General features: G+C 40.4%; 1 protein-coding gene and 2 long non-coding RNA genes across 3 annotated transcripts in view; 2 read left to right on the plus strand and 1 right to left on the minus strand.

Annotated features, from left to right (window-relative positions):
• Nucleotides 1–885: 885 nt before the first annotated feature.
• Nucleotides 886–18,349, minus strand: part of LOC119730522 (transmembrane protein KIAA1109-like) — a 97,611-nt gene continuing 80,147 nt past the window's right edge. Inside the window, 10 exon segments of the mRNA XM_038203490.1 lie at nt 886–1,214; nt 1,732–1,912; nt 2,970–3,098; nt 4,064–4,216; nt 5,605–5,787; nt 7,126–7,389; nt 8,270–8,526; nt 9,649–9,835; nt 11,188–11,345; nt 11,567–11,795. Coding sequence (XP_038059418.1) covers nt 1,028–1,214; nt 1,732–1,912; nt 2,970–3,098; nt 4,064–4,216; nt 5,605–5,787; nt 7,126–7,389; nt 8,270–8,526; nt 9,649–9,835; nt 11,188–11,345; nt 11,567–11,795 — 1,928 coding nt within the window. The 3' untranslated portion in view covers nt 886–1,027.
• LOC119730523 lies at nt 12,313–15,867 on the plus strand. The gene is made up of 2 exons (XR_005271379.1): nt 12,313–12,717; nt 13,550–15,867. It is a non-coding gene; the product is annotated as an uncharacterized LOC119730523 (long non-coding RNA).
• Nucleotides 15,905–17,309, plus strand: LOC119730524. The gene is made up of 2 exons (XR_005271380.1): nt 15,905–16,309; nt 17,142–17,309. It is a non-coding gene; the product is annotated as an uncharacterized LOC119730524 (long non-coding RNA).

The raw sequence follows: 18,349 nt of genomic DNA on the forward strand, positions 1-18,349 counted from the left end.
GAACACAAACAAAGAATGAGCTTAGAAATGCTATAAAATAAAAAAAGAGTACTCATCACATTTGGCAATACATGTTTATCGATTATAGTACTTATATTCTTTCAAATCGGTCGCCTCAGAATAACATTTTCAAATAATATTTTCTTTCGCAAGAAAATGTTATTATTAAAATAGTACTTTGCAACGTCGAAAAAAGTCTATTCTATTGATCATGAAGTTTAAAAAAAAAAAAAAAAAGTACTTGTTTGACACAAAACGATGAAATTAATCACTGATACACGCAAGATCAACGAAAAGAAATTCACAGTCAAAGAAATAAAAAAAAAAAATATATACAGTTTCCATTATGGACTAAAGGCGACTATACTCGTCATAAAAAAATTGTCAATTTCAAATTCACGTACTGACTGTCCTTTTTTGTCAAATATGGAGTCATATATTATGCACAGAACTGGAATTCATTGAGTATGTACAAAATAACACGTACTGTTGGTAAAAAACACTTCATAGATAAACCTCAATATTGTACAGAATTATTCTTCTTTAGATTCTTGTGTTTTGTTGACCAATTTGGCGAAAGCAGTACTCACAAATTCAATCTTTTGGTCTGATAATTAAAAAGTAGAACAAAAAATCCCCAAATGGAACAACTACGATTTCAGTACAGTTCAAAATGTTTACATACTCCCAAATTCAAAACAAACAATCAGAAATGTTCACCGCTGTCCGCCATTTTTGCCCAGTTCATAAATTTGTTCTGAACTTTTTTGCAGTCCCAAAAATCAGGCCTAGTCAATTTTTGAAATATTGGCCTCATGTGTGACTGAGGCTTTGTCGCGGCTCCACAGTCATTTGAACCATTCACGTCGCAAACAAATCAAAAATAGTCGACACAGCCAAGAGGCACGGCAACCAATAATATATCACAAGCGTGAGGCTGTTGCCTGTCCTCATACACCTATGTTATGTGGTCAGGTCCGTCGCCAGTCTACTCCATTTCCAGCTGGGTCTAGTTCCCAGACTCCCCTCAGTCCTTCTCCTTGATATACTTAATGAGTCTTTCCATCAGCAGTGCCAGGGCCATGTCTAGTGGATCCATTGCCCCACGCTGCATCCATTTTGGGATGGTAACCCGGGCGTGTGAGAAGCCCAACTTCTGCAGGATGTAGTCTACGCCAAGAGGCTCGATCTGCTTGCCTCCCCAAGACAACAGCCTGAAAAAGCAAAAAAGAATTCATTTTAACTTCAACCCAAGGCCAAGTTCGCGCAAGGACTATTGTTGACCAATGGTTAACCACAGTTCGACTAACGCTTGCCCGAACTCTGTCTAGTCGACGGTGGTTGACTACGCTAGTCGACTATTTGGAACCAGCCTACTGGGGTTGGTTGCTTCGCTGGTAACCAATAGCCGCGCGCATTCATAACGCTAGCAGAGAGCCAGGATCCAGAAGTTTTGCGATGACATTTTGACCAGCGTTTGACTAGAGACGTTCGCACGTTGCTATCAGTGCGCAGGCGTAAGGTACGTCACAAATCAACCACTAGTCGACTAATGGTCCTTGCCCGAACTTAGCCCCAGTTGGAGGTGTTCGCATGTTGCTATTAGTGCGCAGCTGTAAGTTACAACACGAATCAACAACTAGTCGACTTATGGCCTTCACCTGTAGGAACTCTGTGAAACCGAGCTCAGTTTTGGCTTCTTACTAAACTACAGAACGACATCTTATGTACCTAATGGTCGGCTCCAACTGCCAGGTGATGCACTGGAACTCCCTCCAATCGCTAGCGCCGCTAGACGGCGTGACCTCACTGGTACCCGTGCTAGCCGGTTCAGGTAGCTGCAAGACATCCGGTTCCGTTGGGGCTTTCATCGGTGGTCGGCTGGAAACCGAGTTACGGTGGGACTGGGGAGCTAAGAAATTAGGGTTGGGGGATAAAAATTGATCAATGTCATTTCTGTATTGATAGTCTCTAGGTGATCACACAGAGAAAGGGTACTATGATTGTGACAAGTTTCAAGTCTCTTGGTTTTTCACACAGAGAAAGGGTACTATGAATGTGACAAGTTTCAAGTCTCTTGGTTTTTCACACAGAGAAAGGGTACTATGAATGTGACAAGTTCCAAGTCTCTTGGTTTTTCACACAGAGAAAGGGTACTATGAATGTGACAAGTTTCAAGTCCCTTGGTTTTTCACAAAGAGAAAGGGGACTATGAATGTGACAAGTTTCAAGTCTCTTGGTTTTTCACACAGAGAAAGGGTACTATGAATGTGACAAGTTTCAAGTCTCTTGGTTTTTCACACAGAGAAAGGGTACTATGAATGTGACAAGTTTCAAGTCTCTTGGTTTTTCACACAGAGAAAGGGTACTATGATTGTGACACGTTTCAAGTCTCTTGGTTTTTCACACAGAGAAAGGGTACTATGATTGTGACAAGTTTCAAGTCTCTTGGTTTTTCACACGGAGAAAGGGTACTATGAATGTGACAAGTTTCAAGTCCCTTGGTTTTTCACAAAGAGAAAGGGGACTATGAATGTGACAAGTTTCAAGTCTCTTGGTTTTTCACACAGAGAAAGGGTACTATGAATGTGACAAGTTTCAAGTCTCTTGGTTTTTCACACAGAGAAAGGGTACTATGAATGTGACAAGTTTCAAGTCTCTTGGTTTTTCACACAGGGAAAGGGTACTATGAATGTGACAAGTTTCAAGTCTCTTGGTTTTTCACACAGAGAAAGGGTACTATGAATGTGACAAGTTTCAAGTCTCTTGGTTTTTCACACAGAGAAAGGGTACTATGAATGTGACAAGTTTCAAGTCTCTTGGTTTTTCACACAGAGAAAGGGTACTATGAATGTGACAAGTTTCAAGTCCCTTGGTTTTTTCACACAGAGAAAGGGTACTATGAATGTGACAAGTTTCAAGTCTCTAGGTGATCACATGGTGAAATCTTTGAGGTTTGCGTGTCCAACCTTTGTCTTTGTAGCTGATGTAGGCCGTGACAAACGCATGCAGGAAGAGAATGAGCTCAATATCCATGGCAACGTTGATATGATCGGTGAAATGAGTGACAAAACTCACAGTCACTGCCTGGGGTGGACCTAAAAAGAAGAGAAAAAAAATAATAATATTCAACATAGAAAAATAAATTGCAGGTGTTGACTTTCCGAGCACCGTTAATTTTGTTGTGACACTACAAAGTTGATACTTTAATTTTTTTATACTAAAAGTTATTGTTTAAAATGTAAGCATATAGTTGAACTGTTTTCAAAAAAAGATACAGACTGTACATGTATGAAGTATTAAAAGTCGGTGTTTAAAGGCGTTGAGGATCGTTTGCTTTTCATGCATTTTGTTTGTTTCCAATAAAAGCACCACTCATAAATCCAAAGAAGAACGTTCAAAACCTAACCGGTCAAATTTTGAATTCGGTGGGTGATACACTTTTCGTGAAAACAGTGAAAAAGCAACCACAACCTTTTGATCACGAAACATGCTTTTGTCAAAAACACTCTTCATTAAAAAAAATCAGTCAATTGAGTGATCGTTGGAAATCACCCGCATTTCTTGATTTTATTATTATTAATATTATTATTATTATTAATCATTTTTGGTAATGAAACCAAGGATTCCTCAAAAGCGCCCTAGGCACTGTAGCTCGCAAGCCTGAACAAACCTGTGGAGAGAAAACAATGAGAAGAAATTACAGTTTTAGAGGTGGGAGGAAAAGCCCAGAAGAATATTCTGAGGAAAACCCACGGAATCAGGCAGGGACTGAAAACCCAATCCACATATTGGCCCAGGCGGGATTCGAACCCGGGTCACAGCGGTGGAAGGCGAGGAAAGTACCGCTACGCCAACCTGATTTCCTCTATATGACAGCAAGCCAGATGGAATAATTTCACGAGGTGTTTAGTACCAGTACGATCTTTAATCCAAGTAAGCTTTTTGATAATAATTTGGTATGTAACTATGCCTTTAATACATCGACTCGAGCTTTGAGACTTAACACTCTTGACTTGACACAAGACTACACCACTACCCAGAGCCACACAGTGACTGTTACCATTGAGTGCCGGGCTGTGCGTGGACTGCATGTGGTTAGACTTCATCTCCAGCTGTAATTTGGGCAGAGCAAAGATTGGCTCGGCGGTGTGTCTGAACGTCTCCTTGGAGCTGTAGGCAGGCATGCTGCTTGACGTCAGAACATGCTCAAACTCTGCAACACAAAAAAACAAAATCTTTCAATAAAAACATATTTATGAACATAAGTGTCTCTACAACTTTGACTACAGATTTTTCAGGTAGCAGAAAGTTTTACCCCAAAAAAGACCATGTCATTTATGGGCAAGTTCAAGCAAGAACTATTATTGACCATTGGTTAACCGTAGTTCGACTAAAGTTAGCCCGAACTCTGTCTAGTCGACGGTGGTTGACTGCGCTAGTCGACTATTTGGAACCAACCTACTGCGGCTGGTTGCATGGCTGGTAACCAATTGCCGCGTGCATTCGTAACATACAGCAGGGAGCCAGGATCCAGAAGTTTTGCGATGACACTTTGACCAGCGTTTGACTAGAGACGTTCACACGTTGCTATTAGTCCTTGCCCGAACTTGGCCTATGATGTTATACTTGTCAGTTGCCATAAGGCAGAACACAAAACTGACGTACTATTCGCAAACTTTTCTTATGGGCTCCGTGCACAAGTATACCCACAACGATACGATAGGGAGAGTTGGGGGGGACTACTAGTAGAAACATTTGAATGCATTGCCGACAACGCTGGATCCTCAAGTAATGACGCCATGGCTTTGTGTGTACTTTGCGCTACACGCACGGGAGCCAGTGCGAACACGTGCTGTATTCTGTTCCCTGGGCTTTTGATGGTGGTAATAAAAACAACCTGTAATGTTGGGTAGGTGGTTGCTTTTCATAATCACTCTGCATGCAGAATTTATAAAATCGTCATGTCCGATGTAACAGGGCGGGAAAAAAAGGGACCCCAAATTTATAGAATGACCAATATTGCAAGGGTTACACATGCAAAAAATAATACAATAGATTATTATTTCCCACTGAAAGTCTCTTTTTTCTGTTGAAAGTTGATCAAAATTTACCATTTTGTATAAGGGCCCGTTTAAATTCAAATCAGGGACGAGTTCCAAACAAGTTCAGGACATTGTATCGGGCATGAGTTGCAGGATACTGAACATCTTCCCCGCAATCTTCCCGCAATTGAAGTTATCAGTATTAGCGAGTCAAGCATTTGCTAATGAAAATTTTCCCCGAACATGTCCGGGACAAATGCAGAGCTTCTTGCTGACAAAGTGAATAATTCTAGCCGCATTGTGTCCAGAACACATCCCGGATATGAATTGAGACGGCCGTAAACATGTCTAACATGGTTTTTACCTTTTCAAATTACTTAAAAAAAATATCCTGCTTTGATGGGTTTCTGATATTATGGGTGGAACCATTGTAAACCATATTTAACAGTACTTCGGACACTTGTCAATGTAATTCTACAACCAATTCTGTGCTGTCAGAAATCTATTACAACTGGAGAAATGAAAACAAATTGATTATAATTGAAACAGCCAACTCTACCTTCGGGCGCCCGGATGGCGCAGACGTAGTGGAAGCACTGGTCAATGGTTCCGTTGGTTGGGAAGTGATGTCTCTCGGTCCGTGTGACCCGGTAGATGACCCCCATCGACCCTTCACCCCTCTCTGTCTGGTTGTGACCCAGACTGAAGACCAGGTCCTCAATGATGTTGGTGCCACCTTCGCCTGCGATGAGAATTTTTGCGGGAAAATGTGGTTTTAAAGGCACAGAATGTTTGTATTTATTCCCATTTGAAGTAACTCACCAAATTATCGAACAAGCTTACTTAGATCATACTGGTTCTAAACATCGCATGAAATTATTCCGTCCGGCTTGCTGTCATTTAGAAGAAATCAAGAAATGTAGGTGATTTCCAACGATCAGTCAATAGACCGATTTATTTGTGGATATAAAAAATGCTCTAGAAGAAATCGTGTTTCGTGATCACAAGGTTCGTATGGTTTGTCAATGTTTTCTCAAAAACGTGTCACATCCACTGAGCCAAAACTGCAACAGGTTAGGTTTTAAACAATCTTCTTTGGATTTTGAGTGGTGCTTATGGAAAATGTATATATCCTTTATGCCTTTAATAGTTCAGGTTTTTACCATTTTGTTCTCAATTTTTTGTTAGTATTTTTTTGTCCACCAATGCATTTCTTGGAAAGTGTTAGCTTTTGTGATTCAAGTTTATTGTTTAATTCCTTTATTTCCAAGGAGGTACAATTACACACAATATTATATTCACTTGATTCACAATTGGTCTTCAATGGAAGTCTTTTCTGGTGTGTGGTCTACACAATTGCCAAATTAGCCCATTCATTGGTGTTAGGGGGTAATCCTATACAATAGCACTGCCCAGTTCTCTTCACCAGTCTAAGTGACAGTCAGTTAGGCTGGCCCTTTGGGACTGGCACAAATATGAATCCAGACACTCAGAGGGTGTGGCCTAGTGGTTAGGGTTCGTCACTCATGATCAGAGGGCCAGGGGTTCGAATCCAGCTGCTGGTCATATGTTGTGTCCTTGGGCAAGCCACTTCATCCTCACTTGCCTCTCTCCACCCAGGAGTATAAATGTGATGCGATCAAGCTACATGAGTCGTTTGTGGACCCTGGTCACAAAGAAATTTGATACAGATTTCAAAAGAGCACAATCACAGCATTACTGCTATGAAAACCGCATGCTGATACCATCTTTAGTTCAAAAATTATGGAAGTCGGAACACCAAGAGATGTGATGAAATGATGTGATGAAGTGGCCCTATTTTGGCCTGTATCTCCACATACAAATTCCCGACAAACGACTCATTTAGCTTGATCACATCACAAATGGGTACCGGCATTAGCTGGGGAGTAACCTGCAATGGACTGGCATCCCATCCAGGGGGAATAGAAATATTGTTTCATGACAAGGAAAACGGAGATGAACGCTGGCCTGATGGGCTACACTGGCTCGACAGACTGAACTACGAAACTTCAATACACAGCGTGAAAAAATGGCAAACAGAGGTGAAGGGGTAACTCACCATCGCTCCTACTGGGCCTGATGGGTACGGCTTCAGTCTCAAAGTGCAACTCCGGCTCCTGCAGGGTGAAGAGAGCCCAGGAACTGGCCCTGAAGTTGATCCCATGGAAGCATGCCAGCAAGGCCCGATTGCCGCTCAGTAAGACGTGCCCACCAAGGGTTAGGTTCCCAGTGTGCCACTGTGGGGGGAGGAGCTTGCTGTTGGAGCGACAACTACGGAGGAGGGCAAAGACTGGCTGCCAGTGACGGTGGTAGTTCCTCTCCGCTGAAAAACACAAGTCAGTTTGAAGATTAAAGCCAGAGTCCATCATTTGTAGCTATCCAAAAAGTAACTGGCATAATTATTGTTGAAAAACATACTTGGTTGAGAGATAGTTAGGGGACTAAACTCCCTGTGAAATTATTCTTTCTGGCAAGCTGTCATTTTGAAGAAATCAACAAAAGAAGACCTTTCCAACGGTGCTTCTTAAGAAGCACCGTAGGAAATTCAAATTAGTAGTTCGTTTTGTTATTCGGCGAAACGCGCGCCAGCATTGGCCCGCGCGTGGTTGCTATAATTCGTCGGATCAGTGCGCAATATCACGTAGCTGCAATCGGCTCAGTGAGAACATGTCTCAGACGCTGAATTCAGGCCCAATTCAAAACATGATTCAGCAACTTTTGATTTGAATTGAGATCCTAGAATGTTGCTTTTCTCGAAATTTACAGCTAAAGCTGAGCTGAAACTTCATCAGGTTAGTTGTTCAGCACCCTTCTTTATATCTTGAGCACTTTTGTTGCTTCAAACGAACAAAATGCGCAAATTACAAATGATGGACTATACCTTTAAAGGCATAAAGAATCAATTGCTTTAATATGCATTTTGTTCATTTCCAAAAACACCATCACTTTGTGAGGAAAAAAAAAAGATTTATGATTCAATTGTGATGGAATTTTGATTGACTTATGATTGACTTGTGATGGACTTGTGATGAAGTTGTGATTGTCTTACGATTGACTTGTAACTAACTAGTGAATTAACAATAGTCAACTTGTGATTGACTTATGATTGCCCTGTGATCGACTTGTGATTAGCTTATGATTAGCTTATGATTAGACTGGCGACTGACTCCGATCCATCTGAGATAAAAAAAAACTGCACTCACCCTGCACCGTGAGTCTCTCCAAACTCCGCGTGCTGCTGCTCTCACTGCCTGTCCGCGTCCCCCCACTAGAGGGCCGACTGCTAGCCACGCCCCCTAGCTGCCACGACGCCAACATGCGCTTACTGCTCTGGAACTGCTGGCTGAAGAACTCCTCAAGACGAGACGTCATCTTGATGAGGTCTGGGGTGCTGGAGCGAGACAGCATGAGCTGGAACGTGTCCCACTCTAACTGGCCGTCTAGATAGACTGATGACGATCTGATCGAGGGAACCGTGGAGAGCAGGGAACCAGTTTTATTACACCTCGTACATATTCAATCAGTCACGCTTCTTTCATTGGTCAACAAACCCTTCTCAGGGTACGCCAGTACAGTAGGTAGTACTAACATTATAATGCATAGCTGCCAACTATTACGAATTTTTCGTAATTATTACGAATTGTTTGTTAAATTACGAAACTACGAAATGCCACAAAAATATGCAAATTTCCCATTCTCTACCTAATAGAGAAAAAACTTGTAAGGTATCGTTTTTGCCTGGTGACAAGTCTAATAAGCAATGCGGTCAAGCACCTGATAGACATGAATGTGGTGTGCGCAGTGGAATACTTGAGGACCAGACTAAACATATTTTTCAATGGTGTGTCATTTTGTGTGCACCTTGTGGATGTATTGTGTATGTGTAAATCAGTGCGAGATTTTTGATCATTTTAAGAGAATGGTTGGAAGAATTGGTAATAGAGTTTGAGGTGTTTGTACGTTTTTGGAACAGAAACAGAGTTTATCACAACGTCCAGAAAAGATAAATCAGCAACGTTTGCAAGGTATGTTGGCGGGATATTTCTATTGCATACGGTGGCCCTAAAAATAATGATGATAATGTGTGTAAAAACAACATCGATATAGCATGCATCTCAGAAAAATATGCGCACATTATTATTATTGTTATTATTTATTTGACTTCAACGAACAAATATGGACAGTAAGACACAATTAATTAAAAAAATTATTAATATTTTTTTATAATTCTAAATTAAAAAAAAAAATTATCCTATGGCCTACAGTATATTATTCATCACAACAAGAAGGGTTTGCACATGTATATATACATGTAAACCATGTACCTGTACCTATACTCGACGTTGGTAAAGCTGGTACATACACTGTTAATATGCGCGCAGTTGAAAGTGACCGCGCGGGTTGATTACTAATTTGGATTTTGAAATGTTGGCAGCTATGATAACGCTATCCATGAATTGTTATTCTTGGTGGGGTTAGGTGGGGGTAAGGGTTGGAGAGGCATGGATGGGGTTGGGATGGGGTTGGGGGTAAGGGTGGGGGTTAGAGTAGGCGTGACAGTAGGGGCGGAGAGGATACCCACCTGCTATGGCTAGTATTTGCTCCCGTCATCTCGGCCAGTTTCCATTCATCACTCAGTTTGACCTGGACTTTATCCAGTCTCTGCATGATGATACTGGATCCCATGTAGTCCATACGCACCGTCAGTAGCCCCAGGCCGGCGCCCAGCTTGTGACTTGGGGCGTGGGACGGCTGCTGGGAGTGATTCACTAGAATCAACAAAAAAAGTTCAACGTTAAAAAGTCCTACTTATAAAGTCAAATTTATTCATTGTAGTCAAGTCCGACATAAGTCAAATCTTGCATGACAAAAACTTGCATCTGGAAGATGAAAGATGTTGGTCTCAAAATGAGCTGTGACTTGTTACAGTACCTGCAATTCGGGCGATTCACAATGCAGTGCGCCACCAAGAGTTTGCCACGGAGAGTCTATTTTTCAAGTTTATGGTCGACAAAACATGTCCCATTTGAATGAGTGTCAGTAGACAACTTGAGCTAATTTGTTGTAGATTGGGGCATAGCGTTCTGACGCCTTACAAAACACACCATATTGATAAAAAGCAAAGAAAAGGCCAAAAAGATACTCGAATCATACGCCTACGAAACTACTGACCGGAAAAACTGCGAATTTGTCGACCATCTCCCACAATGCACTGGAAAAATGAACTCTCCGTGGCAAACTCTTGGTGGCGCACTTCATTGTGAATCGCCCGAATTTGAAGGCACATAGGATCATTTGAATTGAACCAAAAAGTAACCAACCAAATTATTATCAAAAAGCCGACTTGGATTAAAGATCGTACTGGTACTAAACAGCCCGTGAAATCATTCCCTCTGGCTTGCTGTCATTATGAAGAAATCAAGATATGTAGGCGATTTTAAACGATCAGTCAATTGACTAGTATTTTGAAATAAAGAGTTATATAGACAAAATCTTGTTTCGTGATCAAAAGGTTGTGCAAGGTTTTTTTTCACTTCAACAGGTTAGGTTTTGAACATTCCTCTTTAGATTTTGAGCGGTGTAATCATTGGAAAGGAACAAAATGCATGAAGAGCAAAGGGCAGCTTGGGTGGCACAGGGACAAGTGAGTTTAACCTCGGAGCCGCATGACCAAAAACTTTACGCAGAGTAACCACATGGAGAATTTTATCACCACACGTGTTTCTAGGTCAATAACCCCCTCATGCACAAGATATAGGCAGGTCACATGGCCTTTGTGTGGGCCAGGATTGTTTACGACCTGTCTGAGCTCTGGGCGGCAAGAGGGGTTGACACAGAGAGATCGGCGGCACAAAGGGGTTGGCCACTAAGATCTCCAATTACTGCACAAAGGCATTAGGCGCCTCTTGGGGCTGCTGTCTTTCAACACTCCTTACTCTGCAGTGGTTAGGGTCTGGCCAATGGGAGTCTACAGGCTTGTGGTGTATACCAGGGGTGAGGATTACATGGAATCTTGGCCTAATTGGCCCATTAAAAAAAAAGTTATGACCATATTTGGTAACATGTGGAGAATTTTATCACCGCGTGGCTTCTCCGAGGCAAATGACCGCGAGTCACTCACGTGTTCCGCTGAGTTGCTCAATGGCCACTTGTCCACCAATCACGCCTCCCTTGGCATCCAAGGTACTCTGCCTTAAACTGGTGCACATCTGTATCTCTTTACGACCGACGCTGTCGATGGACACCCAGCCCTGGGTCCGCAGATCCGTGGTTGACCAACTGACAAAAGAAACCTCCAAAATTAAAGACAAGCTTTAACAAAAATTCTGCAGGCTCTCTGCAAAACTTGGCCATGAAGGATGCATAAAGATGATAGCCCAGTCCTGAATCCTCCAATTTTAATATGATTTTGCACATTACTAGGGAGTTAGGGTTAATATTTTCAGCTCATGTTTAATAATAAGAATTAACTGAAATATGGAATTTGAAATTAAACTTACACTGTGCTGCCCATGACGTTACTCATATTCATATGGATGTCCAACTTCGTGAAGTTGACTCCGACGCGCACGCTGGTGTGCCACGTGGGTCCTCCCTTGACCGTACCCCCGGCTGAGCTGCTAGTGCCACTGCCGCTACCGCTGTGGTGGAAGGAGTCCGTGGGTAAGCCACCCACGACGGTGTCTGGCTTGTCCTGGTGGGGCTCCTTGGTCAGCTTGTGCTTCAGGCCTGGGTCCGAAACCAAACATAACACCATTAAAACCTACGAGTCTACAACATTGCAAAACCTTTCAACTTTCTTCACTGTTGGCATCAAATCGCAGCAAGTCGGCTATGTTTCTGTCGACTGTAAACTTGAAACATGGAATCTCCGTAGCAACCTGTTGGTGGCTCACAGTATTGTGAATCGCCCGTATTCAAACCTTAATTAACAACCATCACCGAATCACTGTAAATTTATAATAATAATAATAATAATAATAATTTGGGGAGCTAATCATCCTTACTCGCAGCTGGTATGCTGAATTGTGAAGGACGCGGCTACAACGTGGTCGGGCTGCTGGCACAGAAAGGCGCCTCTGGCTGCCGGCCACATCGACCCATATATGACCACGGAGCACAGCCTGAGATCGAAAGTGTTTTGTAACCAGGTCGGGTTGCAGTACTTACTTTTCCCCGACTGGTTCCTTACTCCAGCATTATTTCATACCAAACTTTTGTAACTTCGTGTTTGTGTAGATTTACATGTGAGCAGCCATTGTGATCATGCTTTTTGCCTAGCGCCCTCTCGCGGCCAACTAAACTTTTTTTAACAGCGCGTGCCGCCTAGAATTTGGCTCAACTATGCGATGGGCGTAGCGAGCGTGCAAGTTTTGCATTCCAACGCGCTTTGTTTAAGCGGAATAGTTGACATTCCGGGCGTTTCGGTATAGTTTTCTTGTAGGGCCTGCTGCGGAATATTGTTGATTTCGATCCAACATTTTGTTGCGAGCAGACCATCTATTACGAGCGCTTACACTCTTCACTTGTATTACAATTTTGAGGGAGGCTCCCTATACTAGCAGTAAAATATTTACATCTACATTGTATTTTCACTGCTGATCGTCGATTTTCACATCGGAGTAGGCATGAACGTAGATCTTCCCAAGTGGTGAGTAAATCCTTTGTCTGATATTTCACATTTTTATGCCTGAAACATTTTTATGCCTCAAACATTTTTATGCCTAAAAATCTTTTTATGCCATCATGTATGAAACATTCTGGTCTTTTGTATGTTGGTTGATTGCCAGAATTAAAGGCCGTCAAAACGGACACGGCCGGAAATCTGCCTTGCGATCACGACGGATTATTAACTTTTGAAACAAATCTGTCGTCGTGATTTGCAAGTATTTTTGAGAATGATTTTAATGATTCTCTATTTAATTCTTGCATGAGATGGCAAAAAGGATTTTTTGTTGACTTTATTTTATACTTTAAACATTTCGGGTAAACACCGTCCATTTATTTTAACACAATCTCTTACTATTTTAATATTTTTCGGCATTTCGGAAAACAATGTTATTAAGTACTTTATTTTTGTGAACTTCAAATTTTCCTTTTGAAACAAACACAAATTGGAACTTATAAGCAACACATGTACGCTAACTTCAACTTAAATTTTAGTGTTGCTATAATATTTACGTTCTCATTTATCATTTGAAATAGACTTTTCCCATTTCCCCAAAACTATCAGTTTTCTATTGCTATGATCATTCGTGAATTTGTTATTAGGGCATGGTATTATATTCTGATTTCATTTTATAACATAACTTGGCGAATAATTCATTTCTATTTTTCGGATTTAAAATTACATTATATGTACATAAAATATCCATATTCTTGCATAATTGCCATTTAAATAATTCTCCATTTGGGCAACAGTCATTTTATGCCACAGTAATTCCCATAATTCATTAGACATTTATTGTTTTTATGCATTTCAGATTAATATCCTTGGAGCTACTTCATTAGCCATTTCCCTTTTGACTGTCGTTTTTATATACCCAACCAAGTTTCTAATATAATTCTTGTGTAAATATCTAATAATTTGTATATATTGTCTCTATTTGTATTATAAATAAAACCATTTCATATTTGTGAGACTACAGAAAGTTCGCTCTTCCCAAATCATTTTTTAGTGGAACCACTCGGACATAAGGAGAGTGCCCCATTTTAACAAACTAAATTCCACTCTCCCCGGTTACACTTGGCGTAGTCGGCAGGATAGCTTTGCTATCCACTTCTTTATTTTAGATTTGGGAGCGAAATTGGATAAATTAAATCAGGGCTAAACGGCAGTCAAATATATAGGGAATTCGCCTGGCACTGATGAGACCGGGAGCTCTGTGGCGTCGTTCTGCTCATGACGATTGGGTACCAGACCAGGTAGACTAAGGAGGGGTGTACCGGCCCAGGTTCCTGCCGCCTTCCTTCCTTGGTGCCATCTTGAAAGAAGAACTGCCAGCTGAGAACCACTGACTGACCTCCAGAGTGAGCTGCAGGAGTGTGTCATCTGCTGCCATTAGACGCCACTGAACTGTCTTCTTTTGGCAAAATCCAAAAACAGAACTCCTTCCATCTTGGTGGCCGTCCATCGATCTGACAGCGACGATTGGTCTCTGGAGCGGGCTGTAGGAGCTTCATTTTCATATTTTTGCTGGTGGTGGTTATATTTCTTGCTTGTTGTGATTCATTGCATTATTATTGTTCTCTAAAAATCTAGAAAAAAGACTAAGAACACAACGAAATTTTACCTGTGAAACACATATTGTGCCTGCTTATACACACTGTAGCGTAGAGATGGACGGATCCAAAGCTTTTTTATTTTTAGTATTTTAATTGTTATTTCAATATGCACTGCTCCTTTATAGCTCAATATTCTTCCTCTCATAGTAATGGTTGTATTTATTTCAACATTACCTTTTTGGCTTATTGAGGAAGTGCTTGGAATTCTTGATATTTTTAATGGAGCTCTGTTACAATGATTCTTGTTGAACATTTTTAACGCCCTTGAGGCAGTTGTCTTTTCTTTTATATTTTTCTGTGCATGCAGATTTGGGACATACTTCCACTTGGGTGACTACGTTCATGCCATCCATCCCTTCTTCCACCCCGTGATTCACTTTTCATTTTAGTTGCACGTGATTCAACCGTGCTTGGGTATTATATAGTGGATATTATAGGTGCACTGCAGCTGCTAGACGCTAAAGCGTGCATATTAGGTTGTCGTGGCTTGACTGCGTACGCGCGTCTTCAGCTAAACCCTAACATTTTTGTACATGTTTTTACCTTTTTTATCGTCCCATTGCCAGTATACTGATTCTTTTTGTAGCAATATATTTAAATCATAGCTGCAGAAAAAAAACTATTTTGCAAATGATTTAATTAGCGCTTTAGGCGAATAAACCTTTTACATCTTTAATCTATGATAAATCTTCAATGCAGACGCCATATCTTTTATTTCACATTGTACATGTAGATTCCACTATATCTGTATTGATAGTAAAGCCAGTATTTGGTAAATTTTATTCTCTCATTATCCTAATTTCGTTTTAACCACTGTTGGGATTAGCTAACCCAACTAGGATAAATAGACATGTTTAGGTTGGGGTTGAAAGACACCCTGTAAATAGATGTTGAGGATTTTGTTTTTTAAAATACATTAAGTGTAGCCAGATACTAGGGTTTTTATAGTAAGATTAGTGTAGTATGATTATATATTGAGAATTAGGTTATTGGGTCCATTGGAGGATAATCTCTATTTCTCTAGCGACATGCTAGAGGTGGACCATATTTTTGCCATTTTTCTCTATCCCGTCATTCAACACTATCTTGCAATTTTAATTAATACTGATATGGTGGATGTTTTTTAGGGATTTTTTATTTGTAGAAACTCATAGCCAAATCTTCATTTTTTTACGCGGACTTTCATATGTCTAATTATGGCCAAATTGGGAGTTTTAGATTTAAGGTCCATAATGAGGTAATCTCTAATTCACTAGTCAAATACTAGTGGTGGACAATCTTTTATCGCGCTCTCGACCATTTGAACATATTATTATTGTCCAAGTTTATTTCGAGGAGCTGGTGTAGTAGTTTTTATAAATAGGATATTCCTTTTAACATGTTTAATCGTTAGTTACTTTGAAATTCCCTTCTATAAAAATTCTTTTTTCTATAAAATTAGGGGGTGAGTGTAACCAGGTCGGGTTGCAGTACTTACTTTTCCCCGACTGGTTCCTTACTCCAGCATTATTTCATACCAAACTTTTGTAACTTCGTGTTTGTGTAGATTTACATGTGAGCAGCCATTGTGATCATGCTTTTTGCCTAGCGCCCTCTCGCGGCCAACTAAACTTTTTTTAACAGCGCGTGCCGCCTAGAATTTGGCTCAACTATGCGATGGGCGTAGCGAGCGTGCAAGTTTTGCATTCCAACGCGCTTTGTTTAAGCGGAATAGTTGACATTCCGGGCGTTTCGGTATAGTTTTCTTGTAGGGCCTGCTGCGGAATATTGTTGATTTCGATCCAACATTTTGTTGCGAGCAGACCATCTATTACGAGCGCTTACACTCTTCACTTGTATTACAATTTTGAGGGAGGCTCCCTATACTAGCAGTAAAATATTTACATCTACATTGTATTTTCACTGCTGATCGTCGATTTTCACATCGGAGTAGGCATGAACGTAGATCTTCCCAAGTGGTGAGTAAATCCTTTGTCTGATATTTCACATTTTTATGCCTGAAACATTTTTATGCCTCAAACATTTTTATGCCTAAAAATCTTTTTATGCCATCATGTATGAAACATTCTGGTCTTTTGTATGTTGGTTGATTGCCAGAATTAAAGGCCGTCAAAACGGACACGGCCGGAAATCTGCCTTGCGATCACGACGGATTATTAACTTTTGAAACAAATCTGTCGTCGTGATTTGCAAGTATTTTTGAGAATGATTTTAATGATTCTCTATTTAATTCTTGCATGAGATGGCAAAAAGGATTTTTTGTTGACTTTATTTTATACTTTAAACATTTCGGGTAAACACCGTCCATTTATTTTAACACAATCTCTTACTATTTTAATATTTTTCGGCATTTCGGAAAACAATGTTATTAAGTACTTTATTTTTGTGAACTTCAAATTTTCCTTTTGAAACAAACACAAATTGGAACTTATAAGCAACACATGTACGCTAACTTCAACTTAAATTTTAGTGTTGCTATAATATTTACGTTCTCATTTATCATTTGAAATAGACTTTTCCCATTTCCCCAAAACTATCAGTTTTCTATTGCTATGATCATTCGTGAATTTGTTATTAGGGCATGGTATTATATTCTGATTTCATTTTATAACATAACTTGGCGAATAATTCATTTCTATTTTTCGGATTTAAAATTACATTATATGTACATAAAATATCCATATTCTTGCATAATTGCCATTTAAATAATTCTCCATTAGGGCAACAGTCATTTTATGCCACAGTAATTCCCATAATTCATTAGACATTTATTGTTTTTATGCATTTCAGATTAATATCCTTGGAGCTACTTCATTAGCCATTTCCCTTTTGACTGTCGTTTTTATATACCCAACCAAGTTTCTAATATAATTCTTGTGTAAATATCTAATAATTTGTATATATTGTCTCTATTTGTATTATAAATAAAACCATTTCATATTTGTGAGACTACAGAAAGTTCGCTCTTCCCAAATCATTTTTTAGTGGAACCACTCGGACATAAGGAGAGTGCCCCATTTTAACAAACTAAATTCCACTCTCCCCGGTTACACTTGGCGTAGTCGGCAGGATAGCTTTGCTATCCACTTCTTTATTTTAGATTTGGGAGCGAAATTGGATAAATTAAATCAGGGCTAAACGGCAGTCAAATATATAGGGAATTCGCCTGGCACTGATGAGACCGGGAGCTCTGTGGCGTCGTTCTGCTCATGACGATTGGGTACCAGACCAGGTAGACTAAGGAGGGGTGTACCGGCCCAGGTTCCTGCCGCCTTCCTTCCTTGGTGCCATCTTGAAAGAAGAACTGCCAGCTGAGAACCACTGACTGACCTCCAGAGTGAGCTGCAGGAGTGTGTCATCTGCTGCCATTAGACGCCACTGAACTGTCTTCTTTTGGCAAAATCCAAAAACAGAACTCCTTCCATCTTGGTGGCCGTCCATCGATCTGACAGCGACGATTGGTCTCTGGAGCGGGCTGTAGGAGCTTCATTTTCATATTTTTGCTGGTGGTGGTTATATTTCTTGCTTGTTGTGATTCATTGCATTATTATTGTTCTCTAAAAATCTAGAAAAAAGACTAAGAACACAACGAAATTTTACCTGTGAAACACATATTGTGCCTGCTTATACACACTGTAGCGTAGAGATGGACGGATCCAAAGCTTTTTTATTTTTAGTATTTTAATTGTTATTTCAATATGCACTGCTCCTTTATAGCTCAATATTCTTCCTCTCATAGTAATGGTTGTATTTATTTCAACATTACCTTTTTGGCTTATTGAGGAAGTGCTTGGAATTCTTGATATTTTTAATGGAGCTCTGTTACAATGATTCTTGTTGAACATTTTTAACGCCCTTGAGGCAGTTGTCTTTTCTTTTATATTTTTCTGTGCATGCAGATTTGGGACATACTTCCACTTGGGTGACTACGTTCATGCCATCCATCCCTTCTTCCACCCCGTGATTCACTTTTCATTTTAGTTGCACGTGATTCAACC

The sequence above is a fragment of the Patiria miniata genome, unplaced genomic scaffold (genome assembly GCF_015706575.1).
Source record: "Patiria miniata isolate m_02_andy unplaced genomic scaffold, ASM1570657v1 HiC_scaffold_22, whole genome shotgun sequence".
Classification (NCBI taxonomy): Eukaryota; Metazoa; Echinodermata; class Asteroidea; order Valvatida; family Asterinidae; genus Patiria; species Patiria miniata.